This window comes from Nyctibius grandis, chromosome 1, assembly GCF_013368605.1.
Source record: "Nyctibius grandis isolate bNycGra1 chromosome 1, bNycGra1.pri, whole genome shotgun sequence".
In the NCBI taxonomy this organism is placed as follows: Eukaryota; Metazoa; Chordata; class Aves; order Nyctibiiformes; family Nyctibiidae; genus Nyctibius; species Nyctibius grandis.
The window spans coordinates 16670775-16693735 of NC_090658.1; the positions used below are offsets into that span (position 1 = coordinate 16670775).

Below are 22961 nucleotides of genomic sequence, written 5' to 3' on the forward strand. Positions count from 1 at the left end.
AGACAGGGAGCATGATTTGTCAAGGCAGCAGACGTAGGAGGAATCAGCCACTTCCCGGACAGTTTGGCACCACTGCCACCCCCCTCCTGCCCTCCTGCACGGCTCGGTGACAGTCAGCCTGCCTTCTCCGCCTGCCCCACTGAGGACATGAGACCACCGCAGACAGTGGTCTTTTTTTCTAATAACTGACAGAGGTTAAGCCATGGCCCAGTGTTTCAAAAGCATCTTGAGAAAAGTAAAACTAAGTGGCACCAACAGCACCAGCAGAAAAGATTCTGGTCTCACCCTTGCTGGGATTATCCTGGAACAGCCTCACTGACTCTGCTGCAGCCTTCTCAGGGGAGCTGTGAGCTGTGCCAGCATCTTCATCAGCTCTGCCCTTGCTTCAGAAACTTACTCTAGCTATCATCTCTGATGGTAGCGCTCATCTGCCCTGCTCACGTCTGTACTCTCTAAAGCCTTCCTCCAGCTATTGGGGTCATACCAACTGGTATTCACAGAAATATCACCATTTGACTATCCATTTAATAATTTTATTTGTTTGAAATCCATTTAACTGATTTGAATTACAAACATTTTAGTTATGAAGCATAAATAAGAACACAACTCTTTTTTTTTCTCTATTGCAGGTGGTTAAATAAAAATGGGATTCGGGAAATTGAAAATCATGCCTTTAATGGAACCTACCTGGATGAGCTGTAACTATTTCTGTTGTTTACTATTCTGAAAAGCAGTTATTAGAAGATAGTAACTGCTGCAAGCTCTTTTTTTTAATCTCAGATTGTTTTAGCATCAATATTGTTGTGTTTTTCAGAAATCTAAGTGATAATCACAACCTAGAAAAATTACCAAATGAAGTCTTCCAAGGAGCCAATGGGCCTGTTGTTTTGTAAGTAATATTCAGATATTATTTTTCTCATTATTAAGTCCCTAGAAAATAACAGAGAAGAACATGTGAATGCCAGTCTGGATTTTAACATCTCACAAATCTTGGAGATCAAAACTGGAGGTGTAGTTCTGAATATGAAAAAACTGGAAGCCATATCTGAAGTTTCACTCTAGATCCATGATTTCACTTTGTCCTCAAGTTTTTGGGAGTATTTGGAGCCAGGGATTCAAATCCAGATTCCTCTCCACAGTTGATTAAGCTCTGTAAGAGAGTAGTTCTGCTTCGTATTTTCCAGGAAAAATGCTGTTAGTTTTTTGTTTGAGCAAAATCAAGAATAGGCGAGTGGGTCCTCAACACTTAAATCTGAATTGCTTACCACTGAAGATCTGCTCCTGCATTTCTGGAGCTTAATTCTGAAGATAAAATCCCTATACTGGAGGGATAGGGATTGGGATGTCTTGTAGGGACAGGTATGAGATATATCACACAGTTACAGCAGGATGTCTTTGGTGGATGATAAGCTGGAAAGTGAGATCTCAGCAGTAGACAATTGAGCATTAGGATGCTTATGGATCTCAGTCACCATTACCTCAAGCCACAGTTTGCCATAGGGTCTGAAAATGCCTGTGAGCGTGCACAACTGCTTGTGTTTCTGAGCACAAGCCACAATATGTAAGAGCTGCAACAGAGACATGGGAGTCATTTTTTGTCTCACCAATTCATTAGAGCCTTTCTCTCTTCCCATCTACCCTGGATGTCCAGAGAGGGCTAGGAGTCACCCAGAAAGGGTGAGAAGGGGTCATTGGAGCTGTTGGAAGATTTTACACAGAGGCTGGAGTTGTTAGAAATCTAAAAAAGAGGGAGAAAAATGACTGGTTAACCTGGAGCTCAGATCAGAGCTCTTCTGAAGGCCTTTTTTCCACGTTGTGATGGTTAGTGCATCTATGATATGAAGAGCTATGGTATGGGTTACTGCATTCTGCTCCACTTCCATCACTTCCTCAAAGTGTCTTACTTCTTTGGAAAAGACTGACATTGGAGCATCTTTCCAGCAGTAATGTCATTGATGTTTCTTTGGAAAAGCACTGTTTCATTGCAAGCTGTAGCTGATACAATCATATTCTGGAGGTTTATCAAATTGATTTGGCTGTAGTTCAGATTCATTTGATAGTTCAATTTCTAACACTGAGTTATTTGTGTAAGAAGTTTTCTGTTCCATTACCAATACATCCACTATTCTATGGATGGGAAATTACCTTTTTATCCTGACTGGGATCATGAAAGAAGAGCCTGCTTTCTCATCCGTCACTGTAGTATACACCAGGAATGCACTTTCACTTCTCGAAATGATTGACCCATAATCATATCTTTGCTGGGACAAATAGTGTTGCTGCAATAAAATCTGTGTTGCAGTCTGCAATGTTTTATTAGAATGAATGTCAGGATGTTTTAACTCTTGATCTTCCTGAACCAGTGTTCTACAGTCAATTAATACCAACTTCCATTTTACAATTCAGCACATTAAAATAATGTGAAAGAAACACAAACACAAATAGTAATGTCAGAAAGCACCAATCAGCCCTTGTACAGGCTACACAGTTTCACGGATCAATTCCTCTCTCAGGCTTACGGCTCTTGGCTGAATTAGAATATCTCTTTTGGAAAGACATCAAGTTTTGAGTTAAATTATTTCAGCACTGACAGTAGGCAAGTAAATCAAATGGCTAATTACACCCACACCTATACACATTCCTTCTATACAGAAATACACTGTATTTCCAACTTACACCAGCTTTTAGTAGTTCTCTGGCTGCATCCTGCATCGGATGTAGGGCAAGGTACGGCTGTGGTCCATCCTATCCTTTCAATTTGTCTTCGACAGGAAACCCACGTGTGGGGGCCACAGGAGAGCTCCAGTAGATTCCCCAGCTCAACAGCTGAGTCCCTGAAGCACAGCCAGAAATCAGTTTAGATACAACCACAGAGAAAATTGTTCTCACAGATCAGTCTACCCCTCTCTGATTTCTTCTCCTCCATCCATTTCTTGCTATTTCTGTATGTGCCTTTCAAACTTCATCAGTTGGTCAGTGATTTTGCTAATCCAACAGAGACTCCCAGTGGGAAAGAGAAAAGATTGGAAGAGAAGTCAGATTCACTTTGCTATTCCTTCACCAGCTGCTGTCGAGGTTGATGACTAGCAGCCAAGCAATAATAGTACAAGAACATGTATTCCAGTCGCCAATGCTTTCTGGTTTAATTTCCTACTGCTACTTTATCATCTTGTTCATTGTGCTTATTTAATTTATTAAGCCTCTAACTAGAGAGGAACATCCAAAAGACCCTCTGCACTGAGGTCTGCTCTTGATAACTCGGTGGAGCAAGTTACTGAACCACCTGCACTGTGTCTGTGTTTGCTGTTTGAGGGCCTGTCAGTGGTGTACTGACAACTACACCTAACAGACATACCAACAAACGCTGCAGTAGTATACAAAGCACTTTCCCTAACTCACTTCTGTTCAATAATGAACATAAAAAGAAGGATTTTTAAAAGAAGAAGAAAATATTTTCATGGAAAAATATTTAATATTTATTAAATTATTTAGATATGCCAGAGACTCGGTAACATTTTAGCTATTTTTAAGTCTAGGTAATATTCCTATTCATATTTACTTGTTTTTTCCACCCAGTGTAATAACAGTTTGAACTCAGTAAAGTTTTTAGCTAACAAGCCAAAGAAAACATTTTCCTTGCTCTTGTGGAGAATTATGAGCCCTTGTGAAGTTTCATACGCTCTTAATGATGCCATGAGTAATGCTGTCTGTGGATTTAGGCAGAAAACTGCTGTTTAGTTGTTCAGTCATGAGCTTGTACTCTAGATGACAGTTTTCATTAGGCAGCATACTAAGGGCAATAGCAGTCCATGAAACAATTGAGGTTGCTCCTTGCAACATAATTACCTCTTCAGGTGTCTAAGTTAGAAATCGATAGCCTAAAATTTCTCCTCAGCTGCTGCTTTTAGCTCCTGTGAGAAACAGGTCAGGCCCAGAACAACCTCAGGACCACAGCATGGCTTCTCTCAGCCTGACCTGCAGATGGTCGAAGTATTTCTGACTCCACGGGTCCACCATGCCCTTCCAGTAGAAGTTATGGCCCCAGGTCAGCGTAGAAGAGCAAGGTCTGTGTTTGCTCCTCTGATGCCACATTTCATGGCCCAGTTGTTGAAGGTGGTACATTCCTTCAGAACCTGGATGCAAAGACTCTAGCTGTGGGCACAGCATGGACACAAAGATCATCTTTATCCACCACCAGTAACTGCTTTATCAGCTGCCTATGAGTTTGTTAAACTTGACCAGCCTAAGCTAAAGACTGTGAGTTCAAGCAGAGCCACTTTCTGGTATTAATTTTGTTTCTTAGAACAGACAACAGAGGTGTAAATGTGCATATAATATGTAGCAATTGTCTGAAGTTTATTACATGCTGCTGAAAGCTGGTCTCCCCCTCACGTGGCATGACTCTACTGCATTAATACGATAATAAAAACAATTTGTGCATGTTGGGTAATAGAGATCAAATAACATGTTGTCCTGACATCATACTGTTACGGATGAATTGGAAACTGTACCTTGGAGGGAGCATGGAGAAAATTACAAATAATGTCAGTCCAATTCCTTGATTAGGGAAAATTCCTTTCTTAGAGAAAAAAAGAGCAGAGCAGCCTCAGCAAGTGCTGCATCCTAGACTAGTCTCAGGCCATAAGAGCACAAGGCCTGAGGGAGGGCAACGTGATTTTTCATAGTCAGTTTTGCTGTTGCTCTAAGAGAAAGGAGTGTGCTCTTCTGCTGCCACAAGCTGAGGGACAGAGTTCGTGCCCGAGCGAGGTAAATGTGGGGACATTTTTCCCCAGCTCTTATACCCTGGATCCATGGGGACAGGATCCTGAGTATTTCTTAGCCTGAAGATGAAGCAGCCTTGGTCCTTCTTCCCTTTCCCCACCTGCGTGGCATATGTCAAGATTTAGTATGTGCACAGTGTTCTTCCTTTTAAATCCTCGCTAATGCTCTCTTTAGTACGTTCATAGCTGCTGCTTCCATCGGTGCCTTTGATAGCCTGTCCCACACAGTAATTGCCTTAAACATAAATACATCTCTCCTAACCTCCTCTAATCTTGCCCCTTTCTTCACTTCTGTCTGTGCTCTCTTCATTTTTAAACCTCTAGAAATGTTCTGTTATTTTTGCTCATCACAGTTTGAACCGTGTCACCCCTGTCTCTCTTTAATCTCTTTTTCTTCCTAATGAGTAAAAAACCTGATATCCCCAACCTCTCCTTACATCTGTACCCCCTTGTGAGCCTTTCTCTCTGTGTTTATTGCCTTTTCCACAGCAGCCTTCCCATGATGTGATGTTCATGTAACAAACTTCTGTTGTGATTTCATCAGCCTTTTTTATCCTGTGACAGTATTCAGAGGTGATTGGTGCATTTACTGGGTATTTACTAAACAAAGACTCATATGGCACTAATGGTTTATGACCCTGTTAATTCTTACTCAGGGGGATTTGGAATTTTTTTCTTTTTTCTCAAACCAGACTAACATCACTTGATTGTTGTTTTCAATATTGGTTCAAGTTTCCTGGAGGAACACCTAATTTATTCCTGGATCCTGTTTTCAGCGTGGATTTCCAGCTGACCTCTTTCCATTCACTACTCTGAGAACAAGTAGGACAGTCTAAAACACATATCCACTGTTGAGCAGAAGTAAATTTGCTTTTTACCAAGACTTTCATATGTTTTCTTAAAGGGATATTTCAAGGACAAGAATCAGTTTCCTGCCAAGTCATGGATTAGAACTCATTAAGAAGCTAAGAGCAAGGTCTACACACAATTTAAAAAAGCTTCCTGATTTAAGCAAATTTAGATCTTTGATTGAGGCAAACTTCACCTATCCTAGTCATTGCTGTGCATTTACAAACTGGAAAAGACAAAAGTAAGTGATTTCATTTGTTTTTCTTTTTGGTGCTTCTCAACACTTGATAGTGAATTAAATAAACTTCCTCAAAATCTGGATAGAAAAGGTGTCTTCAGTGCAGGTAAGTAAATGGGTAGAAATACATAAATGTACAGTACACATCAGTTTATGCATGCTACACAGTGCACTGCCTCTCCATTACAGGGGAGTAATAAATTTTGATAATTGTGTTAGCATCAGGTTTTTCCCCAACTGCAACTCTAGCCCCCACATGTCATAGGTCCATCTTTCACTGGGATCTGCCCTCCTGGATCAGCCTGGAGCCTTGCTGAAGACATTCAACAGGAAAAGTTTGATAACTTTTCAGGAGGTAGCTAGAGGGAAAGCTGTGTTTGCAGAGAAGCTCGTCAATACTTGGCCATCAATTCAGGAGGGTAACAGGACCACTGAGTGATTTTAAACTCTTCTCTCGGAAAGCCACGCTGATGTTGGAACACTGTCCAACCAAGCACCACAGACAGGTTATCTGTCGAGTCTACATACACAATATTTTTGGACATGATTTCTGAAATGGTTAATCTAGAGCAGACCTCTTATACCCAAATCAACAGAGGGGGGTGGGAGGGTGGGGCGTGAGTGGGGTTTGGACTTTTCAAAAATAGAGTAAGGGTTACTATTGAAGGAAAGCTACAGGAGGAAATGGTCCTGACCTTTTGGTAAGCTCTCAGTATCTAGTCCCCTCACTTGGGCTTTAAATAACTTCCATGTGAAAGGGTTATCAAGTAGACTTTTTAGACTCCCGTAGTAATTTTCAATGCTTGTTTTAATTTTCCATTAGCAAGTTGCAGTGAGACTTCAGGTATCAGTGACCCTCACTGAGTATTTTCAGCTACTCAGATAGACTTTAAATGTACACATTAACTAGATAATGAACCTCCTGAGTTTGTGCCACTGGAAAACATGAGGAACTGGTACCTACGGCAACCCATTATTGTTCGAAGTTCTTCCTTTGCTAGATGTCCTCAAAGAGTTGGAATTTGCCACGGCAGAAAAAAAAAAAAGATATGGATCATTGTTACAATTCAAGACATTGTCTTCAGAAGTTGCCTAAAACTTCAAAGAAAAGTAAAACCATGCAGAGAAAGCATAAACTATTACTAACTTATATTTCAATACTTATAATAGCCATTTATTTTACTTTTAGCATTGTATTGTCACCAGGCAATGAAAGATAACTGATCTTGCTTGTGCTGATAGCTAATAAATATCACCTATGTGTGTTTGCAAAACTACCTGTGTAAAGAGTGCAAGTCTGATGGTGGAGAGTGCAAGTCTGATGGTGAAGACTGCAGTGATAAGGGAAGTATCTGACAGAATACATCCCCCATTGCCCATTTTTTCCCAAAATGTTAAACTTTTCGCTAGGGCATTTTATCAGCAGGAGACATTTTCACATACTTCTGCAGGCTTATGCAGACACAGTGCTTGGTCGCTTGCTAAGCAGGAACGGGTCCAGTCCTTCCAGCACTGGTGGCAAAGTGGTATTTGCTGAAGAGTCCAATGGAAGCATGTTTAGTCCTGAATCTTCAAAGAGACCTTGATATCACTATGATTCATATTTTTGAAGGTACTCGGCTTCTGGGCTGCTTGGGCCAAATCAGGACCCAAATCCCAGAATCTACCTCTTAAATTAGGCTACTGGATTTTTCAAAAACAGAGTAAGAGTTACTATTGAAGGAAAGCTACAGGAGGAAATGTTCCTGACCTTTGGTAAGCTCTCAGTATCTACTCCCATCATTTGGGCTTTAAATAACTTCTGTGTGAAAGAGTTAGCAAGCATTGGAACAGGCTGCCCAGGGAAGTGGTTGAGTCACTGTCCCTGGAGGTATTTAAAAGATGTGTAGATGTGGTGCTTAGGCACGTGGTTTAGTGGTAGACTTGGCAGTGTTAGGTTTATGGTTAGACTCAATGATCTTAAAGGTCTTTTCCAACCTAAATTATTCTGTAGTTCTAGTCTGGAGAAGACTGAGAGGGGATCTGATTAATGTATATAAATATATGAGGGCTGGGTGTCAAGAGGAAAGGGGCAACCTCTTTTCACTTGTGCCCTGCAATAGGACAAGGGGCAATGGATGCAAGCTAGAGCACAGGAAGTTCAACCTCAACATGAGGAAGAATTTCTTTACTGTTAGGGGTACAGAGCACTGGAACAGTCTCCCCAGAGAGATTGTGGAGTCTCCTTCTCTGGAGACTTTCAAGACCCATCTGGATGCGTTCCTGTGTAACCTGCCCTAGATAGGTCCTGCTCTGGACTCGATGATCTCCAGAGGTCCCTTCCAACCCCTAACATTCTATGATTCTATGATTCTATGTCACGCTTGCCTCAGAGAATTGAAGCCCACAGCACTCACTTCTCCCTTAGTACAGCCCCACTTTCGGAAGCCTCTGCCCTGGCAGGTAAGAAGTCAAGGACACTGATAGCCCTTCCCACAGCCTGGGCAAGCGCAATTTTGCAAACAAATGCCAATGAACCGTGCAGAACTCACACAACCCAAGTGCGGAAGGCCAGCGAGTGGAGCTGGAACACCATGCAGCGGTTGGCTGCTTCTGGAGCAAGTCTGGTCACAATTTCATCGTCCCCAATAGTATCAGGTGTAATGCAATGGTAAGAAACAATATGCAAGCTGGAGATTCTTTTCTTTATATGATGTATGGTTACTTGAATAAATGTGCATGTGGCAGTATCACCCTGGTCAACAGAACAAAGTTAAATGTATTTATATATGTTTTTAATAGTGACCAGATGTATCTTTTAAAAAATGTTAAGCATAAATGCAAAATTATTAGAACCAATTATTTGGATCAACCACTCCTGTTAACTGCTTTAAAGCATAATTAAAAATGGTAATTTCTTTCACACAGTCATGTCTCCTGTACTGAAATTGATGGGAGCCTGATATCCTCTCTCCAGCTTAAAAAGAGAAAATGGATGCATTTCAGTTCAGCTGAATACCAAAGATATTACTATACACTTCAGCAGAGATTAGTCACATGTAGAGTAGCTACATCTGCATTCATTTCAAAGCAGTTTTCTTGACAGCTGGCACAAGCTATATGTGCATTGACAACTGCTGGAGTTGTTTGAGTTATTAATATTTTGCAGCGCTTGATCACACAATGTGTATTATCTCTTACAATCACAGAATCATAGAATCATTTTGGTTGGAAAGCACCTTTAAGATCATCAAGTCCAACCATTAACCTAGCACTGCCAAGTCCACCACTAAACCATGTCCTAAGCACCACATCTACACTTCTTTTGAACACCTCCAGGGATGGTGACTCAACCGCTTCCCTGGGCAGGCTGTTGCAATGCTTGACAACCCTTTTGCTGAAGAAATTTTTCCTAATATCCAATCTAAACCTCCTCTGGCACAATTGAGGCTGTTTCTTCTTGTACTATCACTTGTTACCTGGGAGAAGAGACTAACACCCACCTTCCTACAACCTCCTTTCAGGTAGTTGTAGAGAGTGATAAGGTCTCCCCTGAGCTTCCTTTTCTCCAGGCAAAACAACCCCAGTTCCCTCATATGCTACTCATAAGGCTTGTTCTCCAGACCCTTCACCAGCTTCATTGCCCTTCTTTGGACTTGCCCCAGCACCTCAATATATTTCTTGTAGTGAGGGGCCCAAAACTGAACACAGTATTCAAGGTGCAGCTTCACCAGTGCCGAGTACAGGGGGATGATCACTTCCCTAGTTCTGCTCGCCACACTTTCTGATACAGGCCAGGATGCTGTTGGCCTTTTTGGCCACCTGGGCACACTGCTGACTCATACTCAGCCGGCCGTTGACCAACACTCCCGGGTCCTTTTCCACCAGGCATCTTTCCAGCCACTCTTCCGCAAGCCTGTAGAGGTGCATGGCGTTGTTGTGCCACAAGTGCAGGACCTGACACTTGGCCATGTTGAACCTCATACAGTTGGCCTTGGCCCATCGATCCAACCTGTCGAGATCCCTCTGCAGAGCCTTCCTACCCTCAAGCAGATCAACACTCCTGCCCAACTTGGTGTTGTCTGCAAATTTACGGAGGGTGCAATCGATCCCCTCATCCAGATTGTTGATAAAGATATTAAAGAGAAGTGGCCCCCATACTGAGCCCTGGGGAACATCACTTCTGACCAGTCGTCAACTGGATTTCTCTCTTCAGCAAGAGCTGTGCTTGGTTCAGTGCAGCAGGCATTACTTGTGGTGGTGACTACCGTGATGTGACTTGCTGTGCACCTTCACAGAAGGCAGCTGTTCTCCCGTGGCCATTTGGGCCTCAGAATTCTTCCAGGTAGTCCAGGGAGGATAAAAAGGATGCCTCATTACCCCCAGAAGTATGTTTCTAAGGATCAGGGTAGCAGTTGGTGTTCATGTGGGAAATCCAGGAAGGAATTAAGACAGGAATATGTGGCCCCTTTCTGGCTGCCCCGTTTATGTAAGATTTCCCCTCTTTGAGACTTTTGCAGCACTTGAGAACTTTAGATAAAATAAGCTGACATAGTGAATCATGCTCGATCACCCATCCCAAATCCATCTGCACCAGCGAACAAGCTCTGTTACAATAACAGAAACCTTAAACCTGTTACAGTGGCAGTGCTTTCTAAAGTTTGGAGGATGTCGCGTCAAGCACAGCTCTGCCAGACTGAGACACAAATTATAACATAGGCAATTTTGATTTTTTTTTTCTCATTCCAAGAAGGATTGTATGATAAGTATTGAGCTGTAGATTTATCATACTGGAATATTGTGATGCTGGCCTAACAGAAGGTAAACTGCTTTTTTAGGACAAGCCCAGTGCAGTATGTTGAACTCCCCTCACATTTTTCTGTGACTGGAAAATAATATACTTGAAGTGTAGATAGGGCAGAGGCTGGATGTTAAAACTCTCAACTTGACATAGACCATTATGAACTTCAGCAAGCTTTTGCCTTTCTTTGACATAAAGATCACTTTCTGCCTAAAAGAATGACATTGATATGACTCTGTCCTTACACTTGATCATTATCCTTTGGAGGAGCTGTCACTTGAAATCCTACTTTTTTAAAAAACATGGCAGCATCAGGAGTCGTGTTTGGGCCTCATCTCATGAGAACATAGTATCAGTTGCTCACAACTCACTCGATGTCACTTTTCAGAGAGGATGATTGGATTTAGATGGGGCTTAATACAGAACCTAGGTCAGGACTATTTATTCTACTGAGCATGTTTCTCAGCACACAAGCTCCTGCTGTCACCAGATCTGGACGGAGCACATAACCATTTGTATAAAGATAGTAATTTTTGTTTATTTTTGTCAGAGCACTCTGCCAATTTTAATGTTATTCTTTAAGTTGTCCTTTCTCTAGTTTGTTTTTCAGAGGCTTTACTTGAGCAAAGCAATGTTAAACAGTAACAGAGGGTTACAAATAGACCGAATAAATGAATTGTATTACTATATCTACTGTCTCAAAAGGAAGCAAGCATCCCTTGCCAAAAAATGTTCTAGCTTGTTGCTCTGAACACACTGTACAGCACAAAGGGCAAACACCCCAGGGTGAAGAAACAGTAAGCAGTCAGTACCAGAGAATGGCTCTTCTTTCCCTCAGGAGTTTGCAACTGCCCATCTTATCTGCTCACAGTACAGGTAACCAGCTGGGAGACTCCCCGCCACACATCCTCGAAGCAAACAGAGCAGCTAACTCCATGAGAACCTGATTTTATTTGGGATCACTGGCTGTAAAATAATTCAAGAATGAATAAATTGTAATAGTCAGAAATATTTAATTGGCTTTACATAGCAGTCTTATCAGGGGACAGATTTAACTCCAGGCAGTGCCTCTGTAGTTTGGGAAAAGGTTTATTTTTAACTCATAGCTGAGAAATGACTGGATAAAAACATTTCCTCGAGTTCGTTTATGAAGAATCACCAATTGCAGTAGCTTTCATTGCCCTTGAGTGCCTGTTGCACTCATAACTGAGGGACTTTCTCTCCTGTTATTGTTCCTTGGAAGCATGTATTCCCTTTCAACTAGAGAACTGTTGATATATTGATCAATACACTGGACCCCTCACTCATCCTTATGTGAACAGAACACAGGGGAGCAAAACATAATGCCTTGTTATTGCTATTGTGACCTCCACAGTGCATATTTGACCTCACAGAAAATCAGTTTTCTACCTCAGTTGACAGGTAAGATAAAAAATACTGATAATAGTAGAGGATGCTCAGAACCTCATAGGAAATATCCCTCACCTTCTGGTGCTGGGCTTCATTAGTTTTCCTTTCCTGCAGACCTTTTAAACTTGATTTTGGTAGATGTAGTGAGTGCACAAAGTCAAAGGGTAAAATTAGGTTACAAAAAAGAATTCTCCCTTTCAAGCTGCTACCAATCGTTTAACAATTTCAACCTAATGTTCTCTCAACTGTACTGCAAGTCAGGGTGGAAGATAAGCTGGGGTCCTGTCCTAGAAATTATACACCTAAATTGCTGTCTAGGCTGTAGATAAAAGTAGGCAGAGTTGAACTGTATTGGTTTTGCAACACATTGTCAGCTGTTTTATTCCCTAACTCAGAACAGGTCTGGGTCATTTTTTTTGTAAAGCTATGAATGTAAGCTCCTGGGACCAACCAAACTTCACAGGCACCCTAGGAGAAGCAGTTGATAAAGTCTGACGCCTTTGTTTCTTGTTAACATGCCTTGAAATTTCTTAGCTTGATGGAAATGGTCATCTTTCTATCAATCATCTCAGCCAAAACATTTGTTTCTTCCATTGGCCTAGCATGGAGAAGAAGGGCATAGAGTTAATCCTCTAGGAAATAAAGTAAAACACAAAACTGTCAAAAAATACTAGTTTTACCTTCAAAGGCATTTTTTCTTGAAACTCTTTTCCTTATTTCCTTTATCTACCTTTTCTAAAATAAGCAAATATTTCAAAAAATACTTTCTGACAGAAACAAAGCATACTGTTTCTACAGAAATGTTGGGTTGGTTTAGTGTGGTGTGGTTTCATTTGGTTTGGCTTGGCTTGGCTTGGCTTTGCTTCACTTGGTTTCAAATCCATTTTCTTTGAAAAACAGGTTCTAAGCAAAATGTTCTACTATGTCTTGTGTTTGTATCTGTGTTGACATCTGGCTTCTAGAGACTACCTGGAAGACTGCATGAACTTATGTTATTTATTTGTGTTAACAGCCAGTTACCAATACGGCATGAGATACTCAAAATGAATGGCACAAACTGGAGTTGTTCTGTGCCCTGAAGGAGTTACAAGATTGAATATGGCACACTGACCTGCCAAAAACTCTAGGAAAAGGGGAATTTGAGAGTAATACTAAGGGATAGCAGCATTATTGTCATTATACAGCCTCCTTATGAGCACAGCTGAATTGACTCATTCTTCACAGTTCAGTCTTATGTAGGAATTCATCATCACATGTTTCACCCATACAAGAATCAGCTTATCAGTGATACGTTATGTGAGAAATTCAGTTGGCATAAGGACAGCTTCTTAGAGAATGCACCTGTCCAGGTGGACAACTGCATCATGATTGCTAGTAAAGCAGATATCAAGCTTTCCTTTCCTTTATATTTTATGATGTTTCCAAATCATTTACACTTTTATGTAGTATTTTATAAATAGAGACCAACCAGACTATCAGTTTCAAGCACCAAGGTAGTCTATATAATGAGCTAACCAGAAAAACTGAGTGGTTAATGGAAACTGGATGATTTCATGTTTGTTTTATGCCTCATGCTGTGTCTCTTAGTTTCCAACTCTTTTTACAATTTCAGCACTGAATTACACCCGATATGTAGCATATATCAGGCCAAACAAGATCTTCATGAGCAGTCTGGCGATAAGATACGTAGACGATCTGCAGCTGAAGATTATATTTCCAACTACGGCATAGGATCTGACCCAGCAGAGAATGAATTTGACTATGGTTTATGCAATGAAATAGTTTAATGTAGATTGCCTCACCTAAACCCGATGCTTTCAATCCATGTGAAGATATCATGGGATACAACATTCTGAGAGTCCTGATAGGGGTTTATCAATGTTTTAGCTATCACTGGGAATATTGTTGTTCTCATTATTTTAATAAGCAGTCAATACAAAACTCACTGTACCTCGTTTTCTAATGTGCAATCTTGCATTTGCAGACCTCTGCCATAGGTATCTATCTGTTGTTTATTGCATCTGTAGATATCCAGACCAAAAGCCAGTATTACAACTATGCCATAGACTGGCAAACTGGGGCAGGATGCAATGCTGCAGGATTTTTTACAGTGTTTGCAAGTGAACTCTCAGTCTACACACTGACTGTGATAACCCTGGAAAGGTGGCACACCATCACCTATGCTATGCAACTGGACCGCAAGGTTCGATTTCGTCATGCTGTGATCTTAATGATTTTTGGCTGGATGTTTGCTTTCACGGTGGCACTTCTTCCCATATTTGGAGTCAGCAGCTACATGAAGGTCAGCATCTGTTTGCCCATGGATATAGAAACACCATTGTCTCAGGCTTATGTTATATTTCTTTTAGTGTTGAATGTACTTGCATTTGTGATCATATGTGTCTGCTACATCTGCATCTACTTTACTGTGAGAAACCCTAATGTCATCTCTTCAAACAGTGACACCAAGATCGCCAAGCGCATGGCCATACTGATCTTCACGGACTTCCTCTGCATGGCACCAATATCTTTTTTTTGCAATATCAGCCTCACTCAAGGTTCCTCTCATCACAGTGTCCAAATCCAAGATCCTTCTGGTTTTGTTTTACCCCATCAATTCCTGTGCTAATCCTTTCCTCTATGCCATTTTCACAAAGACTTTCCGCAGGGATTTCTTCATTCTGTTGAGCAAGTTTGGTTGCTGTGAAATGCAAGCCCAGATTTACAGAACAGAAACCTCCTCATCTGCTCATAATTTCCACACGAGAAATGGCCATTGCCCTCCTGCATCAAAAAACAGTGATGGGACTATTTATTCATTGGTTCCTCTGAATCACTTGAACTGAAATGCTTATATGAATTTGTGTCTGAGGAAGCGTGATAATCACTTTCAACTGTGAATTTGAATAATGACTTCAGCAGAAAGCATGTGAACTTATTTTTTATGAGAAAAAAAAATATTTTCACTTTGCTATTTTTGTTCAATGAACAGTCATCAGAGATGACACATCATCTTCATCAGTTCTTGAAGGACAAAGAACAAAACTTCAATATGTGCCAAAGTGTCCTTGTAGAGTTGTCTAAAGAAATAAATAAGATTATAAACTGGTATCTCCCACCGTACAGGCAGAGATTTCCTTCTTTCTAGGAAGATGTTAGCTGTTTATTTATAATTAAGTAGTGGTTATATACAGTTGAAAGACAAAACTATGTAGAATTAATTTTTTGTCTGTGAAGCAGGTTATAACAATGAGATGTAATTAGCTCTTTCATTAACCAAATCTCCTGGGGTTACAGGAGACAGAAGGCCACTTAAAGCCCTCCTTCAGCCCAGACTTACTAGGAATTGAGACTATCTTGTGTTGTTTCCATTTCTGTTGACCACAACAGAGGGGCATGAGGCATCTCTAGCTATGCTGATATTTGCTGTTCCACACTACATGGACCTACCTTGCTGCACAAAAGTGTCACTTTGGGTAGGATTTGTGCTCATCTAGATTGGCAGGCTTAGAGAACCAGATTTCACCTGGGTTTGGATCAAGGTGTTTGGTTTGGGTTTTGTTTTCAAGGTGAGAATGAGAGCAGCAGAAGCCCTTCATAACAGGGGGGATGTTTTCTCAAGTTGGTCTCACGAAGATGGGTTAAAATCACTTTTGTGTGGCTGGGCCCCTTGGATATGGGAAGATGGGCCAATGGGCTGCTCTAACATGATACCTGTGGCAGTTCTGCTCTACAGCAGTAGTAACGCATTGCACTGTCTGGGCTATATAAGGGATGATGGATCCAGGTATGGCTTTTGAAAACCTGAACAAAAGTCTTTGTGAAATCCTAAAAGTTCTCTTTCCCCTTCCCTTCTAAAAAAAAAAAATCCTTCATGTTCACATTATCAGATGAAGGTCCAGACTGAAAGACCCGGAAAAAAAGGTACACTGCATATGTTGAAATAAAAATTTAAAAAAAGAAAAAACTCTTAATCAAGATTTACTAATTTTACAGGGTTTTTGAATAACAATTCAATGAACATACAGAGTTTTTACATGATTTGAATATCAAAATTTGAGGGTTAATCATTTCAAGTCACACTAAAGATTTAGGGTTGGGTAGGGTTTTCTCAGACTGATTGTGTGTCTATATGCGGGCATGTGGGCATAAAGAAAATACCAGGACAGGAGTCTGGGTTTCATTCCCACCTCACAAACCATTCACAGTTTTGGCCCATGAGATTATAAATCTTTGGAGTCTTCATGGTTAAATGTGATGTGCTTTGAATATTTCCTGCCTACAACTCCTAAAATTTCAGTAGCAATTCTTGATGCTTCTATTCATCATTCCTCCTGTCATCAGCTTCACATTTCAGCATCTGAACCTGATGCGAATAACTACAGGAGGTGATTACTCATTCAGTCCTAACCAGCGAAGGAAGTATCAGCTCCCTAGTGCATAAAAGAGGGGAGATCAAAGATAGTGTGTTTCGGGGGGCAAATTTCATTACCCAACACAAGTAACGCTCCCTCCAAGATGCAGGAGAAGGAAGAATGAGAGAGCAAAACAGGAAAGACAGTTCATCTCTGGGAAGCTGTTCTACTACTTCACAAATGTTTTATGTCATATACAGTGTACTGGTCTGCAGCCATTAAAACCCATCCCGATGGAAGTGTCTGAATGATGATGTTCCAAAATGACAAATATTCTAGTTGCATTTAAGCTCCTGAATCTATTCTTGAGCCAAAAATGAGGGGTTTTCTTAGGCAAATACTAGCTCATTTTTGTTGATAAATAGGGAAAAATCCTTTCAGCGCATCACACTTTTTTGCCTGGGCCCTGACCCTTTGCAAAGGCAATAGGATGAGACCTGGCAGTCCAGAAAAGTACAGGCGTAGTCGAAGACAGTCTTGTAAATTCTCTCACAGTCATGTCAGGCCCATGAGTTTAGTACATCTCACCTACTTCATGCAAAACCATTGCCCAGACATTTGCAGAATCAGGACCCACTTGAATATGCTTGAGAAATAAATACCCCTGAAAAGAGACCTTGCAGGGTTGCGTCTTGTAGCCAGAGACAGACCAGGGCCCAAGGGATGAAGCCATCTAACCCATGGCTCATCCTCCTGAGGAGACAAGGGATGATACTTGAAGAGCAAGTAGAGCCTGCACTTTGCCTTGTCCCTAGCAGGAGGACAGCACAGAAATTCTTGAGGCACATGTCATCCCACCCACATGTGCTGCACAGGACCTGAAGTGGCAGCTCAGGCTGTGGCACCAGCTCCAAAGCTGGGAGGCTGATCGTGTTGCTGCCAAGACAAAAAGCTCCTTCTTATAGTCTTCAGATCTCCCTGACTTTCACTATCCTTTGCATTTTAATTTTAAGCATCTTCCAGATTGTGAGGGGCATTGTAGGACCTGTATCTTTCCCTATGTGGCACATTGGTGTGTTTATAGCAATTTTTTAAAGCAGTGCTTCTTCTTTGAAGGAAGCAGTATAAGAAAAAGAATATGCAAGATACATTTTATCCATGCTTGTAATGTAAAATGCCTGCTGGTGTCTGGTGTGGATTTTCTCAGCACTGAACAACATGCTTATGTGTGCAATCTGTAAACTATTTTACATTTCCCTTTCTGAAATCTATTTTAGTAAAACCAATACCAAAACAAAATGCCTTGAGAACAAGTGTACGGCCAGAGATATGCTGACGAAGTATGCAATAAATGTTACTGCTTATCTGGAGAGTTCCATTTATGCGGCACAGCCTCCACAGTTGGGTCACTGTGACCTACGAATGAAACTCAGCTGATGAGAGACTCTGCAAAGAAAACCCTCCTGTCTGGAAAGTTAACAAAGCACAGAAAGGTATGTTTGAAACCTCTTAAACAGATACCTTAGTAGCACTCACCCATCTTTGTTTTAACTAATCTCTTCTGTTAATTCACATTTCTTATGAAGTAAGATATAAACCATTGACAGAACTTTGACAGGCGTTTTTCTCCTTTTTAATATGTATAAATGGCTCTTCTTCTGTGATGCATTCTAATTTCTTTCCCTCTTTTTTATACCCAGGGCTTGGAGCTCTGTTTTGCTGAATCTTCTGTTCAGACAAATGTGTTTCTGTGCACACACGTGTGCGCATGTGTGTAAGAGAGACAGGTCACAGGTAACAAGGAAACTGAGTCAAAGCCTAGCTGTGACTCACAGGAAAAACCTTGGAGTTGTTCTAACTTGGAGCCCATTGCTAGCTCACTCCAAAGACCATCTGACAGTCGACAATATTGTAATACCTTCTGGTTTTCCTCCCTACCCTTACATGGCCCTTTCACTTCAGTCTCCACCAAGCCCCAGAAAATGCCCATTTAAAGAGTTATGATGGTCTTTGCCCTTACGGTGCCATTGTCAGAGTGACATAAAGAGACTGTGCTGGCAGTGAGGGCACGATAAACAACTTCTTCATCTGCTTGATAGAAGCACCATTCCTTCAGGCATGGACCTTGTGGGGAACCCATACCTGATCTCCCCAAGAAACACATACCTGATGTTGTGATGGGAAGTGAGAAATAGGACCACTTTTGCTTGGTGGACCGAAGCCACAACACAAAAATTGCCACTGCAGGTGAAGGTAATGGGAGCAGCTGGTCAAATGCATCAACAAAAGCAAAAACCTGACTCAGAGGAGAAAATGAACCATGAGCCATTTTCTTCACAACATTGCTCTGGGGTTTGCACAGATATGCCAAGCAGGGTTTGCTCATTAGAAGGCAGGTCTGCATTTGAGCTTGTTAAGAATGCAAGATGAGTCTTTGCATCTCATTTAGCAAGTCTCCAAATCATTTGACCATATTTCTTTCCTGTAGATTCCCTCCTAATCATTCCACTGAGGACACAGCAGATAATCTTACATTTAATTTATGCTGCTTTATTGTTAAGAAGAGTTAATAATGTGAAATGATTTATCCTTGAGGAATAATTTAACCATCTCTCCCCCTCCCTGAATGAAAGAAAAGAAGGGTGGTCTGGTTCAAACGATAAAGTAAGCACATACAAACCTCCTCACAGGTTTGCATCTTTAATATGGGCATGTGTAATCTCCCTTTGTGTATGCAAATGTAAACTGCACGTACACACTTCTTCAGAGTGAGTTTTTGGTCTAAGTACTCAGTTGCAAGCACATATTTGAAAATCTGGGCCTTATTGCTTTAAATATGCAAGCACAGGAGCAGGATTTTATAGCTGTCATCTGGATAATTAAACTCTTCATTAACAGTTGTTCTCAATTCAGTAAGTGACCTTTAATTAGGGATGTAAGTACTCAGGAATGGATTTCAAGCATTAAGAAACTGCAGAGTACTCTTTTCACCCCACTCCCCCAAGTCCCTTGAAAAACTTTTGTAAAGCACTGGTTTTCCAAGAGAAATGATGCTGGGTGAGGCAAAAATATGTTTCCAGGTCCAACACATCAGATGGATTCTTCACTTAAACTTGTTGTAACTAAAATATTGTATTTTCTTTTTTCTGTCTCATGTAGACTTTGCCGTGTGTTACCTGGATCTTTGTTACCCCAACCTGGTCACGTGCAGCAAGTTGAACTTGCACCAAAATAGAACAGGAAAAATTAGCAAGATCACAATGAAAGCAGTGCACAGATGGGCATGTGCTGTATTTATGAGTGGGTGGAAGATTGCAGGGCAGGATGGAGTAATATGGGCTTTTCTGTTGAGTCATCTGAATATCCAGTGCTAAAATTCTGCGCTTAAAGGGGCCATTTTGGCTGAAGTATAGTTCCCAGGGAACAAGCTATGGAAATTTGCACGGGAAAGTCCTATGGAGAGATAAATTTAAAAAGAAGTTCAAGTGATGGGTTTTTCTTTCATTATTAAAGAAAAAAAGCAAAAGACTGATATGAATAGCATGTATATGCTGTCTGCAGAAAAAGGGATAGCAGCTCCTTTATGAGCCATCCAGGCTCCACATTGCACCATCACCAGTCACATTTGCATTGCAATTCTGTGTATTGCTTGTGAGCTACAAATACCTAATTAGCTTCAAATGCTCCCAGTTTCTTCTTCTTTTCTTGTCTATGCTGTGTGGACAGGCACATGCCCCTTGGACATCTGTACTCTTGCCTCTTCATTGCCTCAGCTTTACCCCATCTTGGTCCTTTCCATGATGATGGTTCATGCTGCCTCTGCTTAGAAGTGCTCTGTTTTTACCTGCAGTCATGTATGAACAGAATCCATGTCCCTTAGAAATATTTATTCAGAAATCAGCAGTTGGAAGATCAGAAGTCTGCTTGTTGCTTTCTGTGTACTGGGGTGCATGTGTCTTCTTACACTGCCTTCCAGTTTCTATCTCCCATTTTGGTTATTTGTTTGAGTGATGGTTCTGAGGATAACTGGCCCTTTTCCAAGCTTAAAACATTCTGCTTTGAAACAATCACTGTTTGAGCCAGCCAACTTCAACAAATCAGGGTGAAATGCACAGATCCCTCTTCCTGCCTCTGCACATTCCCTGGACTTTGTTGGGGAAAAAAATCTTATTTTTACATAGGTGATTCAGAGTTTTCCTTCCCCACATTGACTGCTGCATCTTTGCCTTGTCCCACAGATGTCACAGTGGCATAAGGCATCCCTAAGTGCCCTGGAGGAAGGCTGGGGAAGGAGGGGGGAGGAAACACAGTCTGGATAAAGTGGGGCCATCAAAAGTTAGAAAAGCACAGGCAAACTAGCGCAGCTTTTAAATGATCCCCACATGCTCCAAGGACTGCCTGAATCCATATCCATATCCAGGGAAAAGCCCAAAGCCTTTTTATTTTTTTCATTCCTGCACCAAGGTCTGCACAAAGACAGGATTCACTCTACTGTGGGGTCTCTGTGTATGTCTGTATGGCATGAGGCCATGCCAAAATACTGAGTTAGCAAGGGCACCAGAAACAGTAGTTTTGCTCCACGCTGTACCTGTGTTAATATACTCTTTTTCTCAGCAGAGCTAACTTGCCTGGACTAGGCAAAGATTGAATTGAACTAGACTTTTTTCTAGAGCTGGCATATCCATGGCAGTGCTTTTTAGACCATGTTAAATTAACCAAAATTTGGAGGTTTTTCCATCAACTTCAGGTTCTCCTGCCACCCAACATTACGTTTCTCCTGGACTACTTGTTCTGTCTTCCTTCAATGACCACCGCTGCCCACACCACTGCTTTTAGTGTCAGTTTTCCTTCCTCCCGTGGATGGTGACATCTTTTTGCGTGATTCCACCGGAGTCACAACTGAAACGTTCATTAGTCACCAAAAAAACTTTCAAGGCGTAAGTATTCTATTTTTCACATAAAGGTGTTGTTTACCTCATGGTAACACTCTGCCTACAGAATATTTTCCACACATTTAGCACCATCACAGCTAGTGCTCAGTTTCAGCGCCTGTCCTACAGCATACCATTAATGAAGGCACCAGCTCAGTTGTGCTTTTGGTCTCAGTTTCACTGTCCCTCGTGCACCTGTGTTAACCAGACAAGCATCATCATTCTCAGATCCTCAAAAGAGACCTCCCATTTTGACTGTCATGATTGTAGGTGCTAGTCCTGTTTTGATGTTCATCAATGCCAGCAGAAAAGATCTGCTTTTGTCCATGAGAACAGTCATCTGTGAAGTCATGTGGATTTGAGGAGGAAACAGGCAACCTGTGTTCAGAACAGCCTCGCTGTTGCTCAAAGACCTCAAAGGAAACTTGAAGGGCAGCTAAATCACAGCATATGTAATTACAATTTGGCCTGTCTTCTTGTTGCTTTAGGTAAACCTCCATGTATCACATAGCATAGCAGGGCAGCATCATCATTGCTAAGCTCTGTCCCAGAACTCACAGTGTCAGAGCTACAGTCTGTAAAGCACCATGGGATCTCTCCTGTGAAACAAGTATACATGCATTTGTCACCACAAGTTAAAAAAGGTCGCTAACAGTTAACTAGTTAGGTAATCAGGCAACTAATTATGCAACTAATTAGGTCTGACCTAATTTCTGGAAAATAACCATCCAGGAATCCTTTAGTTTGTTTCCTCTTTAGGAATAACTCATTAACAAATACTTTTATTTTCTTTTTGTGAAGTGTCCCATGTGAGTCATAGCCCAAGTGGCTTTTGGTTACTTCTTTCATAATTAAAGATCCCATGTCACTTTTCCAAAGGGTGAGAGACAACGCCAGTGCTCTGCCTGGCGTCCTCTTGCCTAGCAGACACAGATGGTGATGCCTAAGGCTGTGAGCCAGATGAGGCTGTTTGCATAATGTACGCTTCCTTTGCTCGAGTTATTGCAATCACCACACTTTCCTCACTAGTGCAAAGTTCCCGTTAGCAGCTACATGTAGACAATAGTGAAGGATGTAGGCAGAGACCTTCAGAGGGACCTAAGGAATTAGGCAGTCAGGATTTATGGACATTCACAGGGAGACCTCCTTTGAAGACCTGAGATTTTAGCATCCCTTTAGTCTCAGAAAACTGTATGGGGGAAGGGGTCATGGTTTTGCACGAGATAAGATGATCATCTGCTCTATTTTAATTAATACTTAAGCAAAGTCTAGTTTTCAGCAGTGGCCTTCTGACCCTCATGGTTTTCTCCCCCTCCTAAAAGACCACAAGAATAAAAAGGCTTTTGAGGTGTAAGCCTGGAGAAGCACTCGCTGCTAGCAGAGTGAGGAGAATCACAAATGAGAGAGGGAGGGAGGGACGGATGGATAGCGTCCAGGAAAACAAGATGCCATAAAGCATTTAACAGGAGTTTTTTACCATATGTCAGAAGCAGAACAATTTTCTTAGGGCTGCACCTCGAAACCAGATGGTATTGGGGCAAAATCTTCCATGTCCTGTGCTCTTCAGACAGCAAAGAGAAGATGGCTGTCTGAGGAGAGAGTCCTAGTGAGGCTTTC

The 22961-nt window shown here is 41.4% G+C and overlaps 1 protein-coding gene across 1 annotated transcript in view; it reads left to right on the plus strand.

The window, feature by feature from the left end:
* Positions 1 to 14904, plus strand: part of FSHR (follicle stimulating hormone receptor) — an 83176-nt gene extending 68272 nt beyond the window's left edge. Inside the window, 9 exon segments of the mRNA XM_068406526.1 lie at positions 630 to 698; positions 815 to 889; positions 5686 to 5871; positions 13671 to 13848; positions 13851 to 13925; positions 13927 to 13995; positions 13997 to 14050; positions 14052 to 14588; positions 14590 to 14904. Of these exon segments, the coding sequence (XP_068262627.1) occupies positions 630 to 698; positions 815 to 889; positions 5686 to 5871; positions 13671 to 13848; positions 13851 to 13925; positions 13927 to 13995; positions 13997 to 14050; positions 14052 to 14588; positions 14590 to 14904 (1558 nt within the window).
* The last annotated feature ends 8057 nt before the right edge of the window (positions 14905 to 22961 follow it).